Source organism: Dermacentor albipictus, chromosome 1, assembly GCF_038994185.2.
Source record: "Dermacentor albipictus isolate Rhodes 1998 colony chromosome 1, USDA_Dalb.pri_finalv2, whole genome shotgun sequence".
NCBI classification, from domain to species: Eukaryota; Metazoa; Arthropoda; class Arachnida; order Ixodida; family Ixodidae; genus Dermacentor; species Dermacentor albipictus.
In genome coordinates this window covers 90,179,531-90,202,816 of record NC_091821.1, presented here as the reverse complement: position 1 = coordinate 90,202,816, position 23,286 = coordinate 90,179,531, and the positions used below count along the sequence as shown (strand labels likewise).

General features: G+C 46.1%; 1 protein-coding gene across 6 annotated transcripts in view; it reads right to left on the bottom strand.

Annotated features, from left to right (window-relative positions):
- Positions 1–23,286, bottom strand: part of poe (E3 ubiquitin-protein ligase-like protein poe) — a 549,262-nt gene that overhangs the window by 253,016 nt on the left and 272,960 nt on the right. For all 6 annotated transcript variants that reach the window (XM_065455076.2, XM_065455078.2, XM_065455079.2 and 3 more), the window contains 3 exons: positions 16,170–16,259; positions 13,327–13,419; positions 8,324–8,611 (listed from right to left, as the gene is read on the bottom strand). In XM_065455076.2, coding sequence (XP_065311148.1) covers positions 8,324–8,611; positions 13,327–13,419; positions 16,170–16,259 — 471 coding nt within the window. The remainder of the gene's footprint in view (positions 1–8,323; positions 8,612–13,326; positions 13,420–16,169; positions 16,260–23,286) is intronic.

The window sequence follows — 23,286 nt, the reverse complement described above, 5'->3', positions numbered from 1 at the left end:
GGTGTGGCAACACCATCAAATGAGAGATATTATGCCAATTTGTCCTGAAGGACTAAAAATGTGAACCTTAACTACACAGCCATAATATCTAAACTGGTTACCATCAAAGTGGAATTTCTTCTGCTGATATTACTATACATAAAGTGATTACAAGAGCAATCCAACATTGTTGCAAAGCCTGGACATGTCATTGAAAGGACGTGACTGACTCTGTACCCTGTCTCTTCAAGGAAACTTAAACAACAATGATTGAGAAGAGCCAAAACAATTTTTATGCATTCTCTTTTACTACATACATACATACATACATACATACATACATACATACATACATACATACATAAACACACACTCAAACTTCATTATAACGAAGTTGAAAGGGGAGCCAAAATTACTTTGTTACATCCATTACTTCATTATACCCATAATTACCCTTTACTGCAATACACCATGCCCAAATGAGCAAAATTGTAAACATGGAAACAAGAAGATGGCTTTGCGGTACGTGGAACCGGTATACTGCCATGTGTGCAACTAAATTTTATATATAAAAAAAGAATCTTCAGTGTGAGCAACATGCAACTTAGCACATGAGGCGACAACCTTTACGATAGCTGTCTATCGTTCCAATGCGATGGTCTCTTGCTTTTAATTTCCACTTGGCTCACTGTGACAATGGAGAAAGAGCAATGGGGTGGAAGAGAACAGCTTGCACACCGCAACACATCTGTTGCGGTTGACACAGTGCAGCAATGTGTGATCGAGGAGGCACATGAACTTTGCTGTGCCGGCTTGGTTCAGCTGGCTCGTGGCCTTCGAGATTGCACCATTGCCAATGCAGTCTGAATTCATGCCCAGCTTCTAGGCTGCGCAGCGCATAGCAGAGAGACAGAGAGAGAAATGAATGCACTAGTGTCTTTTGCACTACCGTGCATAGTCGTGGCTTATGCAGGTTGGGTGCAGCTAGGCGTGGCCTCCACAATTGCACCAGGGAGATCCCGGAAGCCATGCCCAGGCCACGCCAAGCTGCGCCAGACTGCATGCTGCACCGCAGGGAGAGAGGTTCAAGTGAATGAGTCGTTGCTCATGCGCAGCTATGTGTGGCGGTGAGATGATGATGATCGTATTTTATTGGCGCAAGGGCATCTAAGGCCAAAGAGCGCCAGGACATGCGTCTTGATTTAGCAAAATTATGAGTTTAGGACTATGATTTAAAATAGAGGTTGTATAGAAGCCCACGCATAAGATAGATCTATAGATTTTGGTGCATCAATTCTAAAATAATTACTAAAATAAATATAAGGCCTTAAATGCATTGACTACAGGCACACATGTTAAATTATTGTGGATAGTCTGAGTCCCTTACTGTACAATTCTTGCTTACGCAAGAAGTGTGAGAGCTCAGACATACTTTTGTGCACCAGATTGTACCTCGCCTGTGAGGCACAATCTGATGGTTAGGATGGAATGAGATTATTTCTAGAAAGTTAACTTGTGCAAGATAATTAAGCACTCTTTTAAAGTTAAAAAGTGCATCCTCTGATAAGAACACCGAGGGATGGGGGTATATCGTGTGAATAGAGTTCCCTAAAATGAGCCACTCGCTCTCAGTGAAGTTCAGGATATTGAATGAGGACATGTAGGACGGTTAGGTTCTCACTGCAGCATGTGCACGTCGGTGGGTCAGTTGCAGTCAAGAGGTATTTATGTGTGCCATAAGTGTGTTCTATTCTGAGTCGTGCCAGGTTGACTTCGGTGAGTCTATCAAGCTTCAGTGGGAAAGATTTAACTACGGATTAAGCAGGTGCAGCTTATTTTCCTTGTCCCGTTCAGCTTGCCAATGATTACGTAGCGCCTTTCGTACCGCAGGTTTCATGTCTACACCAGGTACCCAGCTTACATCAATTGTGTCCCAATATAATTGTACGCTAGCCAGCTAGCGTAGGCTATAACGCAGTCGTGCCCGTGTTGGCACTGCGATAATACGGCGCCGATTCCACAACCACTGGCGTCGGTTCGGACCTCTGTAGGTGCGGACGGATCAAAGTGGGCCAAGACCGGTGGATTGGTGAGAATCGCGATAAGGCGTGAAAATGCGGCAGCCTGAGGAGAACCCCATGTAAAAAGCACGTCTTTTTTCAGAAGTTCTGTGAGTGCTAGAGCGATTGCTGCAAAATCTTTCACGAACCGTCAGAAATAAGAACAGAGCCCCACAAAACTCCGGACGTCTTTGACAGACTGAGGTACAGGGAAAGCCGTTACTGCTCGAACCTTCTCCGGGTCTAGTTGTACTCCGGAAGCATCGACTAGATGGCCTAGCACTGTAATCTGTCGGCAGCCGAAAGGCACTTCTACGAGTTTATTTGGAGCCCCGCCTTGCGGATGACGTCAAGAATTGCTGCAACGAGCTCAAGGTGTGTCTCAAATGTAGGAGAAAACACAAGGACGTCGTCGAGGTAACAAAGGCAAGTTTACCATTTGAAACCTTGAAGCAGAGTCGATCATCCGTTCGAACGTGGCGGGGGCATTACATAAACCGAACGGCCTAACCCTGAATAGGTAGAGGCCATGTAGACTGACGTAAATGGTCTTTTCTTGGTCTTGCTCATCGACGGAAATCTGCCAATAACCACATCGAAGGTCGATGGATGAAAAGTATTTGGCACCGTGAAGACACTCAAGAGCGTCGTTGATTTGTGGTAAAGGGTTAATGTCCTTTTTAGTAATTTGGTTTAGGTGGCGGTAATCAACACAGAAACGCCATGTGCCATCTTTCTTTTTGATGAGCACAACCAGCGATGCCCAAGGACTCTACGAGCGCTCAACAATGCCTCTGGCGAGCATCTTGTTTACTTCCTGCTGAATAACTTGCTGCTCTGCCGTCGACACGCGATATGGTTGGCGGTGAATGGGAACAGCATGGCGCATGGCCACTGGAGCATGGCCACCGCTATGCCTTCAGGTAACGCTTGTTTCATCAAGCCAAAATTGATAACGGTGATATAGCCGTGATATAGCAGGTTAGTTCCTCTACACCTAGGTGGTCCACATCTTCCAGCGACAGTTTACATATGTTACTAAATTTCGACCAGTCTGCACTATGAAGTCTCCCTTTTTTGGGGTAAGCTGGTCCATCGTGCCCCTTTGTTGTTTCTAGGAGTGTTGGGAAGTGATCGCTCCCATATGGATTACCAACAACTCTCCATTCCATGTATGGAAGAAGTGATGCTGGCCCTATGGTTAAATCTATACATGAAAACGTTGTGTGTAGAACTGTAAAAGGTTGGCTCTGTCTTGTTAAATAGACGCTCCAGATGAAAGAAGGAACTTTTCCATTGCCCGTCCTCTCGCATCACATCTTGAGTCACCCCAGAATGTGCTGTGAGCATTAAAATCTCCAATCACTATATAGGGTTCAGGAAGCTGGTCAATCAGCTTTTGAAATTCTGCAGTGTCAAACCGTTCATCAGGCGATATATAAGTATATAGAGCAAATAGTTATACGTTGATTGAACAATATAGCCTGAACAACAGCCACTGCTTCCAATGAACTCTGGAGTGATACATGCTGGCATGCTACTGACTTTCGGGCTACGATTGCCACACCACATGAAGAAGAATTACCATTATTTCGATCTTTACAGAAAACTATGTACTGTCTTAAGAAGTTCTTGTGTGTTGACTTTAAATGTGTTTCTTGAACACAGAACAGTTGTGGCTGATATTCCTTTAGTAGATCTTTGACATCATCTAGATTCTTAAATAGGCCCCTGGCATTCCACTGAATTATTTGTGTAGCCATATCGAGGAAGATTTTTGTTGTCTGTGTTCAAGAGCACATGGTAAAGATAGATATGTATACAAGGACGGTAACCATTTAGGTTACCAGTCCCTTTCTTAGAGCAGTTATTGGTATTTTATCTCTTCTAGTGTGCTCGTGAGAGCGCTGATCTTTCGGTGTCGATGAGGACGGGGATTTTTGATCAACCTCCATAACCTTCTCAGAGGCGCTGGAGGATCGTGCACTAGGAGCTGAAACTTGCGTCCCAGGCCGTGGAGTTCAGCTTAGCTTTGGGACCTGAGGAACCGAAGTCTGCAGGCCCACCTTCGATGATGATGGAGCAGCACTTGCTGAAGCCACCAGGGGGGCAGGCGGAGTGATTACAGGACCCCTATCAGTGACTGCGGTAGACTCCCGAGGCATTTGTGACGCTGCCCCCTGTCCACCACCTCAGAAAAGCTTGTGTGATCTAAGTACAAAAGATGTTTCCCTGCTTCGTGAAATGTTATATTTTCTTTTACCTTTAGTGCAATAATTTCTTTTTCTTTCTTCCATTTAGGGCATGTCCTGGAGTAGGCTGGATGGCTTCCATCACAGTTCATGCAATGTGGAGATCATTCAAGCTGCATTTCGCTCAAGTCTGCCTTCCTTGGCATGTCAGAGATCCATGCCCATACCTCTGGCACTTAAGGCATCGTCAAAGATTTGGGATGTACGGCCTCACAAATACTTTGATGCAGCCTGAATCTAGTGTACTAGGCAGCACACTGGCACCAAAGGTTAGTACAGTACAATGTGCTTTGTTCGAAGTTGTTCATTATTCCTGTGGATTAGGATTCTTTCTACCTTGATGAATTTTTGATCCTGAAAACCTTCAAGCAGCACTTCGTTGCCAAGGTCGAAGAAGTCGTCTTCAGAGATTACTCCACGGCTAGTGTTCATGGTTCGTTGTGCCGACACAATGAATGCTACATCGCCAATGCATTTCAAGTCATCCATTTTATCATATTGAGTTTTATCCTTCAATTCAAGGAGCAGGTCTCCATTGGTCATCTTTGTGGCTTTGTAGCCAGGTCCTATCGTGTTTGCGAGGCAATTCACCGTCAAGAAGGGGAGAATTTACGCATGCTCGTGTTGTCTTCACTGTGGACTACATGGTTCTTAGGGAAGTGTTCGTCATTGTTTTTCAAAAAGAATTGAAAGGTTGCATCGGTGTGCCCTCTTTGTAGAGGGCGATCAAGGGAAAGCGGTTTAGTGGAAGGGGCCTTGAGTTCAGCAGCAGCACCAACCACCCACCACCGAACCCAACATGGGGACAGCGCAAATCTTACGAGTAAGACAAGCCCTCGCCAGTTGTACAGTGCTACTATAACCCAATCTGGAGTACCCAAGGTTGGCCACTCACACAAGGTTAACCCCATCTGCCAGGAAAGTCGGAAGGAAATAGAAGAGAGGAGAAGACAGGAAAGATTGAAAGGGAAAGACAGGAAAAGGCAACTACCGATTTCCCCGGGTGGGTCAGTCCGGGGGTGGCGTCTACATGGAGCCGAGGCCAAAGAGGTGTGTTGCCTCTGCCGAGGGGTCATAAAGGTCTAAACACCCGGCATCGACTCAACCCTCAGGATTCCCTTTTCCCCGGACACGGCTTAGCCACGCACGGTTAGAAGCAGGAGGATCCAATCCAATTAAAGGTAACATGCGATATGGAACAGTACAAGTTTGATGGATGGTAACCATTCAGGTTACCTGTCCCTATTTCAGTGCAGTTATAAGGAGCTTGTCCTTCTTAGAGCGCAAAGAAGAATGCTGTTCCTTTGGCGTCAATGACGCCAGGGTTTTGGTATTGACCTCCATCGCCTTCTCTGAGGCGCTGGATGATCGAGAGCCAGGCGCTGAAGCACGCGTCTCGGGCCTTGGCATTCTGTTTAGTCTTGAGACCTGCGGAACAGCTGTCTGCAAGGCCGTCTTAGATGATGGTGGAGCAGCACTAGGTGCTGCCACGAAGGGGGCGGATGGAGTTGCTACAGGACCAGTGACTGTGACCCCTGTAGACTCCTGAGACCGATGTGGTGCTGCCCCTGCCATGCCACATTGGCATAGCTTATTTGAGATGAGAGTGAAAGCCTCTTCCTCGCTTCGAAAAATGAAATCTTCTCTTTTACTTGAAGAGCAATCACCTCCTCCTCCTTCTTCCAACAGGGACATGATCGTGAATATGCTGGATGATCCTCTTTGCAGTTTACACAGCGTGGGGGGTGTTACAGTTTTCAGATGGGTGATCGTTGGCACTGCATTTCTTTGCCTCTACATGATTGTGATGCGTGGCTGAACCTCTGGCACTTGAAACACCACCTTGGGTTCGGTATGTATGGTCTGACATTAATCTTTAGATATCCTGCGTCGAGAGAGGTGGGGAGAGCGCTAGCACCAAAGGTAAGAATCACATGTTTGGTGGCGAGTTGTTCATTGTTTCTTCGGATTGTGATTGTTTGAACTTTGATAACATTTTGTTCTTTGAACCCCTCGAGGAGTTCCTCGTCACTCAAGCTGAGAAAATCTTCCTCTGAGATAACGCCCCTGCAAGCGTTTAATCAGCAATGGGGAGAAATCGTGACTTTGATTTCACCAATACTGGCAAGTTCAGACAGCTTTTGCACTTGTTCTTTGTTCCTCAATTCTATCAACAGGCCTCTGGTGGTCATTTTTGAGGCTTTGTAATCTTTGCCAATTTTTTCTATGAGGCATTTCACCACCAAGAAAGGGGATAGCTTATGCATACTTAGTGTTCCTTCACTATGCAAGACGTGGTAATGTGGGAAGTTGTCTAAGTCGGTTCGGAGGGTAAATTGAAAAGGTGGATCGGTGCGACCTCTTTTCAGAGGCCGATCTGGAAGTCATGGGAAAGTCGTGGGAAGCTTCTGCCATAACATAGTTTCAAAATTCAGCGGTGGTGGTAGCCACCCACCACCGAGCCCAACAAGGAGCGGATGCTACAGGTTCTGAGGAACCTGTAGACACCAGCTATGCACCGGCACTATAACCTAATGTATACACCCAAGACTAGATATATTACACAACATTTACCCTTGCCGCCAGGAAATTCGGAAGAGGAAGTGAAAAGAAGACAGGAAAGATGAAAAGGCTAGAGAGAAGATGAAGATTGAAGAGGAGGACAGGAAAAGGCAACTGCCAGTTTCCTCCAGGTGGGTCAGTCTGGAGGTGCCGTCTATGTGAAGCAGAGGCCAAAGAGGTGTGTTACCTCCACCGGGGGCCATAAAGGTCCGAACACCCGGCATCGCCTCAACCCCCAGGATCCCCCTTTCCGCAGACACAGCTAAGCCGCGCAGGGCTACACCCGGGAGGGTCCAATCCTCATGTGCTTGAGTATGTGGTATCGCAACACACCAAACGCCTGCTTACGCGGACACCTTTGCGCGGACTGTGAAATAAATAGGCGAAGATGCTTATCACAATAGGATTGGCAGTGATAGCTGTGAACGTCGCATGCGACAACCCTGGACAAGATTTGCTAGTACCAAAATGAGAAACTCAGTGTGCACCAACGTTCTCACATGAAACGGGCAGGCAAGTATTGCAGTGAAGCTGCTGCGGCGGGCAGCTATATAATGTTCTCGATCGCATGCGCCTCGGGCATTTTCTTGTTTGCATGGGATCTAGCAGCGGAAAAGGTATCATACGATCATGGTTTGGCAACATATTGAATGTTGGTGCTGAAAAATTGTTTTCCAGAAATGTATTGACTAGTAAAAAATGAGCGTATTCTGTTGGGTCATTTTTTCTGCTCTCAATTGCGAACGTTGGCACTGGAAAAAAGGGAACATATCAACGAGGTTCAACTGTATATATTTTCTTTAACATCTTGAAAACTGATGACACTGGCATCAGGTAAACCAAATCCAGAAGTATCTTTAAAGGCTATCACAGTAACAAAAGGGCTGATACTTAGGTCACCTATTTAGAATTTTCTATGAGGTAGTTGAAGGATTAAGAGGCTGTTGTATCCCAGAAAATTAATAATCGGGCATCATTGAAAACTCGAGAAAGCATGGGGCAACCAGTGCAACCGAACAAAAGGCTCTGCCAAAGCTTTGGACACCTACTAAGGTATACCTTTTAGTCCATGATTTTAACTAGTACTTGAAGATAATTGACAGCTTAACATTGAATAATAACCATTTCATCTAGCATTGTTACATGCATGGAATATAAATTATATAGACTTCTGCAAGCAACCTTCTTTCCTCATCTTATTTGGAACAACCAACCAAATGCTTCGAGTAGAACCAAGGTGTGGGCAGTCAGGCTGGTGCCTACTCAGACGTGCGTAGAATCATGCTAGTGAAGTTTTGCATAGGGTCTCATGGCACTTTACAGGCAACATAACTTGCATTGTAATGGGTGCCTAATGCTTCCCCTTACGACTAAAGCCTCACACAGCAAGACTTTTCCACAAGCCTTCTTTGCTTTCATGGTGTCCTACACAATTTCACAAACTATCACACATGGTCATTGCATATTCACCTTGATGTCAGGATGCTGGATGTCGAGAACACTTGTGACATAGAACGGTCCATGACGGGCTGAGCTCTCCTCAATCAGAGGCTGGCAGTAGACATAGCCAGCTGATGACATGAGCAGCAGATGGCGAGGCCCTTCCTCAGGACAGACAAAACAACAGTCACGTAGTCGCCCCGTTGGCAATAGGAAAAAGAACTGAGCACTCAGGGCATCTACTGACAGGTCGTACACCTTGACAAAATCTGCGGTCACCAAGGCAAGCTCTGTTTGGGAGCCCGGCAGCCACATGGCCTACAAGCATAAGAGAAAAGAACAACACACACTAAGTTTTCAAGATTGAATTCAACGCATGCAGTAACGAAATGCACCACATAGGCATGCTTACATACAACTGGCTAATAAGCAATAGCATAGTACCGTACCCTTTCCCTTATTATGGCCAATAAAAATGCAAGTTTTCTTTAAAAAGCCCCTCACTAGGCATCTTTAAAAATTTCGCTTAAACTCTAGAAGTTGCAGAGCACTGGCCAGGATGTGTCCTACAACAAGAATTTTATGTGCAAGCGTAACTGTCCAGCTCTTCAAATGGGTGGTGCCTGTCTGAAGCTGCGAGGCAAGCGAACGAGGAAGGCACCTGGAGGTGAAGAAAATTTTGCACCAGGGAAAGTAAGAAGGAGCGTGAGCGTGCCACAGTAACGCCACCTAGAGGAAAATATAGGTAATGTTGAGCGAAGGCGGGAAGGACAAATGAGGCAAAACGTTGCGGAGGACGAAGGTAGGCAAAGGTGCGCTGGGTTGACCTCCTCTGGCAGTTGCTACAGGTATTGTTTGAATACAAGACGTACTGGGATAACATCGTCCTTGCGTGCCATACGCTGTGTGCGCAAGTGAACGCATACAACACCGACCCAACGATGGTGGCTCAATTTCGGGTGTGCAAGGATGAAGCGGGCTGTATTTCATTGGGTACATGACACCGGGGGAGGGGAGGGCAGCGGGGCGTTGTACTTTGGCCCCGTGCAGTCGAGTGGGCTTTATCTTGAAAGCGATCTGCTTTGGAGGCACAGACTAGGTGGGCCGACAGCTTGTAGCTTTGCGTGCACCGTGTTCTCACCCCTCAGTTTGCATTGAAGCGTCACTTCGCTCGCTGCTGCTGCTGCGATTCTTCATGCCAGCATTTTGACAGTGAGCATCCACGATAATCCAGTGTGAAGTCTTCATGTTTGCCTGTACGTGCTGACACCATGCATCGGTAGCTTGTGCTCAACGATGATGATTAGACTCTCACATCTGCTCTTGCTGACATTCTTCGGGTTCAAAGTCACCGGCCGCATTCTCCCCTTTTGCATGGGCACATTGTTGTTGGTTATAGTTGCGTCTCTGCTGTCGACATCTCTCCTCGTAGTCGGCTTGTTCTTTGACCAAGCGCAAAATGTGTGGTCTTTCCATTTTTTTCCATTTGTGTTGGAGTTGCAACTGTTGCAGTGGTTGTGGGGGTTAAGGCTAATGTGCCCGGACATGGCTAGCTAAGGTCTAAGGAGACACGTAGCTCATCCCTACTCCGCAGCACACACAAAGGGTTCACCGACTCACCGGCAAAGCATAGAGATGAGTCCCGCTGTGGTACAAACAAATGGGTATTTACTCACTGTTACGTACAAAATGCATGTGCAATACAGGAGTACGGTCCTAGGGTGGCAGTTGCAGACTACAGGTGAAAGCTCCCGGGAAGTCTGCTCCGCCACAGCGGATCTTCGAAGCAGGTTCGCCACACAGAAAGGGGCCACCTTGCTCAGAGGGACGCGGGATCAAGTGGGTCCGCACGTCCGACAGCCAAGAGCACCAAAAGTCAATCTGTCGGGTGCAGGCCCTCGCGTACAACCAATGCTAAAGGAGAGAGAAGCCGAAGAGAGGGTGAGAGGGGCCCGCTCCTCAGGCATTGTTCCTACACACAGCGCATGGTGTAACGTGAGCCGCATGCGCAAGCAGCAGGCTCTGCATCATGCCGACGCCAGCGGCTGCAGGGAATGTACGCTATCCAAAATAAGGCTGGAACTGCGTGTCCCCAGCAATCGCACGGGTGGATGACCCAAGTCGCGCATGAACAGGAGATAGGGGTCCGAAGGGGTTCCCACATGGTCAACCTCTGCAATGCACAATCCGACTCTTACACATTGCGGCAGAAACTGCGACATAGGTACATCCCCGTGTTTTCCGACCCCAACTGCCATGCAGTTGTATTGAAGGTAGACGACAGCAGACACAGCCTCCAGCAACAGTGGCCAGCGCGGGTGCACTTCGCAGGTGCGGTGCGCAGAGAAATCGCCTGTCCTTTCTTTCTCCTCCACTGTACTATCATTCGTTCTCCCCTATCCAGCAATCGCGCCACCATCTTTTTTGTTGACTTTAGGGATGTTAGCCAGCCCAGATACCCTCCCCACAGAACCACGCAGCACCGCCATCTTTTTTTGTTCACTTTCTGGACGTTAGCCAGCTTAGATACCACCCCCCGTACAAGACCCCGCAGCACTGCCATCTTTTGTTCACTTTATGGACGTTAGCCAGCACATATACACCCCCTACAAGACCACGCAGCGCCGCCATCGTTATTGTTCCCTTTACAGCCTGCCCAGATACCCCCCTACAAGACCACGCATATGACTCATTCATACAGGTTCATAAGGTAAACAGCTTCGCTGCAAAATCAGTTCTTTGCAAGAAGCATTGTCGGATGTGAGATCTGCTGTCAGTAGGCCAAAGGAAAGTGTTTTTTCTTTCAGTGTCTGCTTCCCGACACTCCAAGACGACGTGAAGGATGGTCAGTGTCTCGTTGCATTTGCCAGAGATAGGAGGTTCATTCCCAGTGAACAGGTAAATGCGTATGTCACATATGTGGCCTATTCTAAGACAGTAGAAAATGACTTCAGTTTGTTGTATTTTTGTTAATGGAGGCAAATTTCCTAAACGCAGCTTAATCAAATGCAGCTTATTTGATGTTTCGGTGTCCCAGATTCGTTTCCAATAGCTCCTTTTTTTTTGTGCTAAAATGACTTCAGGTTCGTGGCAGCAATAGCTATGGAAGTGTTACTAGCTTTCATTCCTATGGATGTGGCAATTTCATCTGCAAGTATGTTGCCTTTGATGCCTCAATACCCAGGCACCCAGCATATTATAATATGCTGGTTAGATGGATAAGTACCACATAGCAGTGAATAAAGAACATTGAGTACAGGGTTTTGGTGTTTTTGCCATGATATTAAAGCTTTCAGGATGCTTAAGACGTCTGAATACAATTGCATTTTGTAGCTCTAAATTCCTGATGTGTTTTACAGCCGACAATATTTCATAGGCCTCTGCCATGAAGATGCTCATTTCAGGGTGTAGAAAACCGGATGCTGAAATGGATAGAGCAACTGCTGCATAAGACAACCAGCATGAGATTTTAATGCTAAAATTTCACGCACGAGAATTTTGCCTGAAGTTCTAGGAAGTGAATTCTAATGTGCGTCTATGGAACATGTTTAGCGACTCCTACAAACAATGCATCACACCCAATGGGCTGCCACTGCCATGGCAGTAACAGCTTCGCTGAAGCCACAACAGAATGTTCAAGCAGCGGAACACCCATTTCTTCACAAAGATTCCTCACACACGGAGAGAACAGCTCTCTCACTGCAGGGTGGTTATGAGCGTTATGTAAAGTGAATGAAATGCTGAGAGACCATGATGTGAAGAGGCGAGCTACTCTCCTACAGGAGAGGTTCTTTCCCAATACCTTGAACAATGCTCAAAAGCAATGTTCCTTTCCTGCTTAGGGTTGGTAATATCGATGATCGATTAATCTTCATTCATGTCCCGCTTTGATTTAATCGACTTGATCGAATAGGCCTGTTCGATTAATCCTTTTTGAGAGTTGGACAGAGGTGGCGTGAAAATTTGAGAATGTACTGGAATGGGGGTGCTCGAGCAGTGACTGTGAGGCTGCGGTAGAGCGACTGTTGACTGTTTTTCTGATCCTCAGTGATGCCAAGCTGAGCACTTCCCCTCTCTACCCCCACACGCCGCTCAAAGCCGAAGGCTTGAAATGCCCTCGCAATTCAAGGCATACTATAGCAATCCAGTTGTTGATCGTCATGCCACTCCCAGTCCACTCAAGACCTGGCACAGCATGCATGCAAGTTTGGGGCATTTATATGACATAGTAATAGAGTTCATGTCGATTCAGCAAATCTATAGCGTTCCGAGCATCTATTCTCGCATGTTGGTTGTGTGGCCATTCATAGAAGGTGCCGGTTTCATCCAAGCTTCCCAGCCAAATGACATTCCTTCACTCTGTAGAAAAGAGCATGTAGTTTAAAATCCTAAACCAGCAATTTTCTTTTTTCCTGTGCATATTGCAATTTCTTGCATATTTCAGTTGGACATCACTTTACACACAGGGATTCACTAGTGCCATGTACCTGAATTCTGCACTAAGTGCCATTTTGTAACATATATTGTTTATCTTTTCAAAAGCTACTAGCGCCAACTATATTTGGTCTTTAACAAGATAAAGATTATCCTTTATCAAGCGTTTACACAGATGTATTTGAGACCAAGTTCTACCTCTCAAACATCAAATTAGGGTCCCACAAATTTTGAAAGTGTCCAGCAAAAATTCCGATAAATAAATTAATCGAAAAACACTGCATTGAAAGTGATTAATTCATTAAAAATTAAATTGATTAACGATTATTCAAATAAAAAATCGACCATCTCTACTCCTGCTTTTTCCCATACGAAAGGCCCTGGCCTTTCGTATGGCCCAAGTGACATCATCAAGTATCATGGGCTTCAAGATATTAGGAGGCAGAGTGACAAAAATACAACCAAATAAAAAAAAAAAAGATTGCTCTCACGCTGAACAAAGAAAATATCGATTTGGGAAACATGCCAAGTTCTTGCTCTGCTATTCCAGAATGCTCGACTACATTGCAGTGTCCAAAAAAATTTGTAAATTGTGTTACCTTTATGATGTAGTTGCCTGTCTCAAGTTGAGGGTGAAGAACAAGATGCTCAGATACAGATCCACTGCTGCTGAAGGTCAGCACATGGCAGTCCTAAATAAAAAAGAAATGGCAACAAAGGAACACATCATGAAAGTGAGGATGTTGTTTGATCCTTGCGAGTACTATGTTTGCATTGATATACTAGTATGTAGCCCCTATAGGCAGCACATGCAGTCCTGATAGAATGTTTTAGCATAGCATTATAAGCGATAGGTAATATTTGCAAGGTTTGCAACTTATAGGTGGCAAGCAAGGTAAACCAGGGTGGCTGTCTAGAGGAGTATGACACCTTGCCTTAGGTATACACGAAGCTGCTTTCATTACATGACATTATGAGCCACACTGAAACGAAAATAGCTGGGAATAGATACCTAACCAAAGGCAAATAAGTACTAAGTAAACACCTGCCACATCATTCGCTGTGCTGTGATGGTGCCACAAGCAAATTTCAAGGGAGGATGGAGATGAGAATGTTCCCTCCACCCTCCAATGCCTTACCCGAGCTTTGTCCCACAGAAGAGAAAAAATAAATGAGCTGTAATCTTTAATGTACAACAAGTAATAGCATTCTCTCTACTAACTATTTGCAATGACTTTTAAGTATGAAGTAATAAGGTGTGAATTTGGGGCAGGTGGTACATGTTGTATAAAAAAATGAGTAACAGTGCAAGAAACAAGACATACAGAAGGAGATGGATAAAGGGGTGAAATCACGCTTTGTCCGTCTACTTGTTATGTTTGTTATGTTCTACTTGTTTTTTTTTTAGCTGTTACTCGTTTTTCATGAAACTTATGAAGCACATGAACAGCTAAATGTATTAGGATTTAATTGTTCAACCATCAACCATGAACACCCCACAAGTGATAAAAATCATTCACTTGTGCTTATAGTACCCTTCGTTGTACAACAATCAATATTTCAAATAGCTTTTTGCACACTTCTGCTCCAGGCAAATGTATTACAATAGACATGCAATGTGACTAATATAATAATAAAAAAAAACTGCAGTGTATCGGAGGGTATCTTTTGCCTCAATGCATCAAGGTCTTTAACCCTTTAAGGGTCGATTTTTCTTGCCATGTGCGACTGCCCAGGGTAGATTTTTTTTATTGCAGATTTCAATTCTTCTTAGAGACTTATTTCGAAAAAAATTTACTGCAATTTTTCTAGGGTGACCGTAAAGTGAGAAGAAGATATTTTGCATTGTAGATATGTATTCTTCATTCATGAATAACAACAATGAAAGTGGAAATAAATCTATAAGAATTAAAAATTTGAAGCATTCTTATACACATAGTTCAAGGCCATGAAAATGCGCACACAAGAATATTTCGCAAGACTCAAATATTCCTGCTCTTACACTAATATCTAATGTGTACATCCATAGCATAATCGAACTGTGTAGGTGCGCGCACTCAGGAAAACTGTGTGGCTGTGTGCCTGTCAAAAAAGCACAATGTGTGACAAACTTCCGCTAATTTTCACCTTATCGCCAACTTGGGGCAATTAGTTTTCACGAGTGTAAAAATTAAAAAAAGTAAAAGCAACTGAAGCATGCATGGCGGCATCCTTTCTATGCACACCCCCGTGAGCACCAAACGAGCGAGAAACAAGCGGTAGCCCTTTTAGCGATTAGTAACGAGATAGCCATCAGCTTTGCAAACGCAAGAAGCCGAAACCGCCCGCGAAACAAAACTCGAGCCGCTGTCGCCGATGTGCGAGTGCGGTAGTATATAGATGCGCGGGAGCAAACTAGCTCTAAAACAAACCATGCAACGAAAACAGAGAGGGAGGTGCGCGAAAGAAATTCCTTGTATTCCCACATAGTGGCAGCACATGACAGAAAAGAAAAAGTTAGGAAAGTGGCGTGCTTTTTAAACGTACAGAGGCACCGTAAATATATGGCATCGACCATTTTGGACTTGTTCGCGGCGCCGTATATTTACGTCATTGACCCTCAAAGGGTTAAGGGAGTTAGTAAGCTGTTAAGCTTTAAGTTGTTCAGCTTTCCAAATGTACAAGTATTATCACTTCACAATAGGTTTAGTGTATACCGCAAGAATGAATTAAGCAATTGATAGCATGTACAAGTTTTATAAATATGCTACAAAAACCTTTGCATAATTTAATTGATAAAATCAAACTGGTGTGCTGACAATAAAACAAAACAAAAAGGCAAAAAAATTCCTGCCACTCCCTCCTAGACTATGCACGAGAAGAAGTCACTGTAAGTTAAATGTGCACTGCAGACTCTCAGTGGCAGCGTCATAGGCTTGCTGATTGATAGTCTCAACACCTATTCTTTCTTTCACTGCAGGATTTTGAAGCAAAGAATGGAGACTCATCTCATCGAGGGACAACCCATCTGGCCCATTAGGGCATGTGGCACATGACTATTGCACATGGCAAAGATGTAAAGAGCACAAAGCACAGGAGGTGTTGGCACAAAACCAACTAGCCATATGGGAAAATGTGGCCATACAGCATTGTCTGCTAATCCTCCTCATGGTGTTTCTCTCATTGCTGTGTGGCACCTAGCGAATAGGCAATGCTATGCTAACTAGTATGCATCATGCTAAGCCTAACATTCTAGTCTACAGCTATGGCTGCATTACACATGGCTTCTTTGCATTATTATCGCACACATGCACATACACATACTAGTATTCCTTAGGTACTGGTACTATTCTGAAGCAGCACTGCTCGCAGTTTACCCTTTTATCAGAGACAGTGCAACTTACATGAAAGAAATTAAGTGACAACAAATGAGAAAGAAAACCAAGGGAGCATTCCTTTGTACCTTTAGTCCACATACTGCCAAAAAGTCTTCGTTACATGGGTTGCCAGTGATTGAGAGCACTGTAAATGGAACAGGGGCTGATGCCAGTCTCTGAAAATAGAATATAGAAACATTTTCTTTGAAGGTTTCGCTAGGTAGCAAATTCGCCATGCATTGTAGAAAGTGCAAGTGTCATCCAGATTTCGACAGACATCAGATTGAGTGAAATTACTGTGAGAGTGCCTGTGACATATTTTGAGCCTTTTTGATGCAGAAAAAAGGAGACATGTACCAGCACGCCATCAGTGCTGCTGCATAAAAAAGAGATATTGTGCCTATCACGACAGGTCCAATCTACGTTCCCAACAACACCCCCCTCCCCCCCTTTTCTTTCTTTGTTCTTTTTTGCAAATGGATAAAGTTCAAAGCAAGACGCAATAAACTCAAACCATACTTCCCATGTTTGGAGAAACTAAATCCGGGAGATTTTCTGACCGGAAGGGGGGAGAGGGGGATCGGTACTTCAGCCACAGACCGAAGTAATAATTATATAGGATGACCATATTTAAGTTTTATGCAATTTTTAGAAATCCTCTTTGCAGTTAACATAATTCTACTCCTTGAGCGAGATTATTCAGAGAAACAGGCAATACTTGCGCGAGAAATTGAAACCCATATTCAAGTATAATTACCAAAATTTCACTAAATAACTTCTTAACTAGTTTACAGCACATATTGTCACAAGAGGAAAAGCCAGTCAGTCAGCTCTAAGTGAACGGCTGTTTACAGTTCGTTTTTGCAGCAGCTACCACGCACACTTCTTCCTAGACTTCTAGCGTAACTAGTGCATGCCATTACCCCTCCCTAAAAAATATATATATATATATATATATATATATATATATATATATATATATATATATAAATATAATAATAATAATAATAATAATAATAATAATAATAATAATAATAATATAAAAAATAAAGTTGGGGAGATGTTAAATGCCACAAGGAGAAAATAAAAGAAATGAGAAAGACAATGGACATGACGACAGGGGCCGCATCACAAAGTTTGTGGATGAGAGTCAGTGCAAATGGTAGGGCTTCATCCTGGTAACGTGAACAATGTCAGAGGAACATGATCTACGGGAGTGGTGCGAAGTGTCGGCTGGAATAACTTTGTAGTTGACAGGACTTAGACGACGCAAAACTATGTAGGGTCCAAAGTATCGACGCAATAATTTTTCTGACCGGCCTCGTTGACGTATAGGGGTCCAAACGCATACAAGATCTCCCGGGTTGTATGTGACGTCTCGATGGCATATGTTGTATCGACGAGCATCTCGACTTTGTCGGGATAGAATTCGTTGACGCGCAAGGTGCTGCGCTGCTTCGGCACGCTGAACAAAGGTGTCTGTATCTGGTGCGGTAGGTTGAGATGAAGTTGGTAGGAGCATCACGTTAAACATAGTGGTGACGTCGCGTCCGTAGACCAGACGAAAAGGAGGAAACCCGGTGGTTTCTTGTAGGGCAGTGTTGTACGCGAATGTCACATACGGGAGCAGTTTGTCCCAATTTTTATGATCCGTGGCAACATACATGGAAAGCATATCCGCAATCATTTTGTTGAGACACTCAGTTAAACCGTTAGTCTGCGGATGATACGCAGTTGCCGTACGGTGCATTGTTCTGCTCAGCTGCAGAATATCTCGGACCAACTGGGCAGTGAAGGCCGTACCACGGTCTGTGATGACGACAGCGGGAGCACTATGTCGAAGGGCGATATTTTTGATAAAGAAGTTAGCAACATCTGAAGCAGTAGCTCACTCAACGGCTTGTGTTTCGCAGTATCGAGTGAGGTAATCGGTGGCGACAACGATCCAGCGGTTAACAGCCGAAGACTTGGGAAATGGGCCGAGTAAATCCATCCCGACTTGTTCAAAAGGTGAACAAGGAGGTCGGCCAGGCTGAAGCAGACCAGCTGGTTTCAGTGGTGGAACTTTGCGACGCTGGCAATCTCGACAACTTCTGACGTACTGCTTCCCAGTTTTTGTGAGTGTTCGCCAATAGTACTTCTGCTTGATCCTCGCGAGAGTACGCGTGACACCAAGATGCCCGGACGTTGGTTCGTCGTGGCATGCACGCAGAACGTCGTCGCGGAGAGTAGCGGGAACAACGAGCAGGAAAACGGTTGCCGTAGGGTGAAAGTTCCGCTCGTATAGGATGTCGCCACGTAGGCAGAGAGAGGACAAGTGACGCGCGAACTGCCATGGGTGTTGTGGGCGGCTTCCTTCAAGGTATTCAATCAAGGGCTGGAGCTCAGAATCTTGGCGTTGCTGTTGAGCAAGGTTTAAAGACGGAAGAGTACAAAGAAAACGAGAATCGTTGTCAGTATCTAGTGGTGTGGGTTCGACGAGGGCGCGGGAGAGACAGTCGGCGTCAGTGTGTTTCTGGCCAGACTTATAGACGATGGTCACATCAAATTCCTGCAACCGAAGGCTCCATCTTGCGAGACGGCTTGAAGGATCGTTGAGATTCGCCAGCCAGCAGAGAGAGTGGTGGTCGCTGACGACACGGAAGGGGCGTCCGTACAGGTATGGGCGGAACTTCTGGATAGCCCATATGACTGCCAGACATTCTTTTTCAGTTGCTGAGTAGTTTTTTTCAGCAGCAGACAAGGTTCGGCTGGTATACGCAATAACGCGCTCAACACCAGCTTGAAACTGTATGAGTGTCGCTCCGAGACCAACGTTACTAGCATCAGTATGCACTTCTGTGTCAGCCTCGGTGTCAAAGTGACCAAGGATCGGTGGTGTCTGTAGACGTCGCTGAAGGCCGTGGAAGGCGTCGGATTGGTGCCGGGCCCCAAACAAATGTGACGTCGTTCTTGATGAGTCGTTGCAAAGGTTCGGCAATTTCACAAAAATTGGGTACAAAACGGCGGTAATACGCACAAAGCCCTAAAAATCGGCGGACATCGTGTTTTGTCTTCGGTATCGGGAACAGAGCAACTGCCATGGCTTTGTCAGGGTCAGGGCGCACACCGGTGCTGCTGACAATATGACCTAGAAATTTGAGCTCCTCGTAGCCAATGTGACATTTTTGGGGCTTCAGGGTGAGGCCGGCGGTGCGGATAGCTTGAAGAACCGCCTCAAGCCGCTGGATGTGTTGTTCAAACGTGGTGGAAAAAACAACTACATCGTCTAAGTAGACTAAACACGAGTTTCACTTGAGGTCAGATAAAACTGTGTCCATCATGCATTGAAATGTGGCCGGAGCGGACCACAATCCAAAAGTGAGGACCTTAAATTGATAGAGACCGTTCGGTGTTATAAACGCCGTTTTTTCCTGGTCCCGTTCGTCAACTTCAATTTGCCAGTACCCACTACGCAGATCCATTGAAGAAAAGTAACGGGCATGTCGCAGGTGATCCAAGGAGTCGTCAATTCGAGGAAGTGGGTAAACGTCTTTTTTCGTGATCTTGTTCAGTTTGCAATAATCGACACAGAATTGTAGTGAACCGTCTTTCTTTTTAACTAATACAACAGGTGAAGCCCAAGGACTTGTCGATGGTTGAATGACATCGTCGTCGAGCATTTGTTTAACTTGAGGACGAAAAGCATCCTGTTCTCTCTGCGACACGCGATAAGCGTGTTGGTGAACAGGTTGGACGGTCGGTTCAGTGATGATTCTGTGTTTAATTAAAGGAGTCTGTTTGACCTTCGACGTGGTGGCGAAAGAGTTGCTAAATGACGATAGCAGAGTGAGGAGCCTCTCCTTCTCGTTCTGGTCTAGCTGTGGGTTGACGTTGATGTGACTGGTCAAGTCCACGTCGCTGGGTTGGGAATCGAGATTGTCGTTACCGAAGCACAGGCGTTGGACTTGGCCACCGTTTCAAAGTAGGCCATGGTGGTATGCCTCGCAAAGTGCTTGTATTCGCCACTGAAGTTGGTAACTAGAATCGTGGTTTGCCTATGTTGGAGCTCTACGAGACCTTGTGCGAAGCCGACTTCGCGATCCAGCAATATGGTGAGGTTACCTTCGGCGATGCCTATTCCTAGTTGGTCTTGGGGGCATTCAACGAGGACGAAGATGCTACTTTGAGGCGGTAACGTGACGCAGTCATCGACCATGCGTAAAGCCGCATGGTGATGTTCATCCTCCACACTCGAATCCGAAGAAACATAGAAAAAGTCACAAAGAAGTCACGAAGGTTACTGATCGCCCCATATTCCTGGAGAAAATCCATGCCCAGTATAACTAGCCGAGAACACTTGGGCAGCACAAGGAAAGACGCTACGAAAGTCGAAGTAGAAATTGCAAGTCTGGCGGTGCATCGTCCAATGGGTGACACGAGGTGTCCTGCGGCCATAATCAGATGTGGGCGGCCCCACGCTGTCAGCACCTTGCGTAGCCGAGTGGCCAGTGAGGCACTCATAACTGAATAGTCAGCTCCCGTATCGGCAAGTGCGGTTACCGGATAACCGTCGATGGAAGCAGTAATAGCAGCAGAAGTTCTTTTTGCAGTTTCGAATGAAGGCGTCAGCGGTACGTCGCGAGGGGATGGCGTTGGCGGAGGATATTTGACGGTTCGCATGACAGCGGCCTCACCCCCGAAGGTCGCCGTTTTCAGATTCTCCGGCACGGGCTTCCACCGTTGACTCCAGCGGAATCAAAGGTGGGTCGAGCACGGTTTGGCGACGCGTACCGATGAGGTGAAGGCGACCGTGACTGTCTTCACTGTGGGGCAGGAGGAAGCCGGTCACTTTTGAAGTATTGCTCGATTTCGTGCGGGCGTTCGCCATAGCGCGGGCAACAGGCGTCCAGACGGCAGACCAGTCCCCGCAGACCAGTCCGGCGGTACTGGCAGTCGTGATACATGTGACCAGCCTCCCCGCAGTGATAGCACAATGGACTGTTATCGGGGGCGCGCCATACTGTAGATTTGAGCGGACCAGGATGACAGGGTGCTTGCGGATTCGTGCGGTGGATCGGACTTAGGGAGCGTCGAGAAATCCCAGCAGGCGGCTGCGAAAAACGGCCCGTCGACGGCGCGTAAGCCCGAAGAGCATCCGCGTATGAGAACATGGGAGGTTTGGGTCGTGTTGGTGGCGAGGGATGAACCATTTGGCCGATTTCTTCCCGAATGACATCTGTAAGAACCGCGGCACTGGGAGGTGCCGGAGCCGATGCATAGGACTTCTGCAGTTCTTCGAACAATTTGTCGTATTAGCTCAGTAAGGGACTCCCTGTCATCATTTGCAGGTACGAGAGAGCATGCAGCAGTCCCATGGTGGTCTGGCATTCATACTGCGAGAGCCGCTGGCGAAGCATACGTTCCATGACTGTTGCCTCACGAACGAACTGAGAGACTGTTGTAGGAGGACTGCGCACGAGGCCCACGAAAAGCTGTTTCTTTACGCCTCGCATTAACAGACGCACCTTCTTGTCTTCTGGCATTAGTGGATCGGCCCGACGGAACAATCGCGTCATGTCTTCGACGGTTTCGTTTGGCATTTGGAACCTCGAAGACAGTGCCTGTTCGGCTCTTTCTTTCCTTTCGGGAGTGCTGAAGGCTTCGCAAAGCAGTCAGTAAAACTCCTGCCAGCTGGTAAATGAGGCTTCGTGGTTGCTGGGGAGTTTGTAAGGTGTCTCCACTTGGAATTTCAAACCAGGCATTATTGGTAGAAGTTGGCCACGCAGGTGAAAGCACGCCGATGTCACAAACAATATTGTTAACAACTATGCACACTGTGTAGCAGTATATGTAAGAATGAAGGACACTGGCCGCTTCTTTTTTTGAACAACGCAACTGTGACAGTAGTGTTCACAGAACTCGTACGTCAGCTAGCAGGGCGCATGTGGACAGTGCATAACATATGCCACTGATCTTAGAAATCATGAGCATGGCAGGTAATTTTAGGGGATATAAGTAGTAAGATATAGTGGCAAAAGAGGGCAACACCTTTGCTACTCATTGCCTCGGCACTGTGCCAACAGTGACATCTAATATGCAACCCTGTCTGGTGCATGGTGACTTAATGCTATGGTATATTGTCCCACCAGCTACGTGCTGCAACATGCAGCCTCCAAGCTACTCTTGGAATCAATAAATGAAGTTAAGCTATCTGCTGTTGCATATGCAATAAAAGATATAAAATTGGAGCTGGGGAGCAGAACACTAGTTCCGTGAAAAACTGCCGCCCTGTCATGTGGCTGAATGATTCAACTTTTCTTGCAGTGCGTCAGAAAGTGAAGCCTGCAGTGTATGACTAAATGACATTATCTCCTCTGTATTAATGCGGGGTGCTCGTCTAATTCATTTTTCGTCTAGAGTGGGCAGCACATCATAACTGTTTTTTAGAAGGCTGAGTGCACCCAAATGGGAAAAAACTTGCAGTTTTGCCCGAAAGCCAAAGCATCAATTGCAACCCTAAATTAGTAGACAGCTATAAAAAGTTAGGATAATAGTTTTATCGGCCATATAAACTTGCAAACATTCGCTTGCTAACTGAATTAACAAGCATGGTGTCAGCGCAAATGAGCAAACATGAACACATCGCACTCGATGAGCGTGGACACTCGCTGTCAAAATGCTGGTGTGAGTAAGTGCGGCAGCAGCAGCTAGCGAAGTGACGGTCATGGAGTGTATCGCTTCAACGCAAGAGCGCCGAGAACACCACAAACACAAAGGTATGAACCATCTGCAAATCTCTTTTAAGACATGGTGCACGCGACCGCGAAAAGTACACACTAGCTGGAGGAGTCGAAGCCCCCCTCCCCTCCTGCGCTGCCTAGCTACTTTCCTCCATACATGGCGCACCAGATTGAGCCACAATCGTCAGTTCTTCTTGCGCCTGGTCGCAAAATGCACAGTTGCTTCCAAAGTACAATGCTGCCCTCCTTCCCTCCCTTTTTCCCATCCCCCCACAGCATTTCACGCAGCGAGACACGGCATGTTTGCTCTTCACTTTCTTTGTTCGCGCGCACCAGATTCAGCTGCGATCGGTGGCCTCCCTCAAGTGCTTTTACTTGCACATACAGCATACGATACGCGGAAACGGTGTTATCCCCCTCGGACTTTATACGGAACATTACAGTGACGGCGAAAATGCGCTTGGAGTTGTGGGAATGCTCG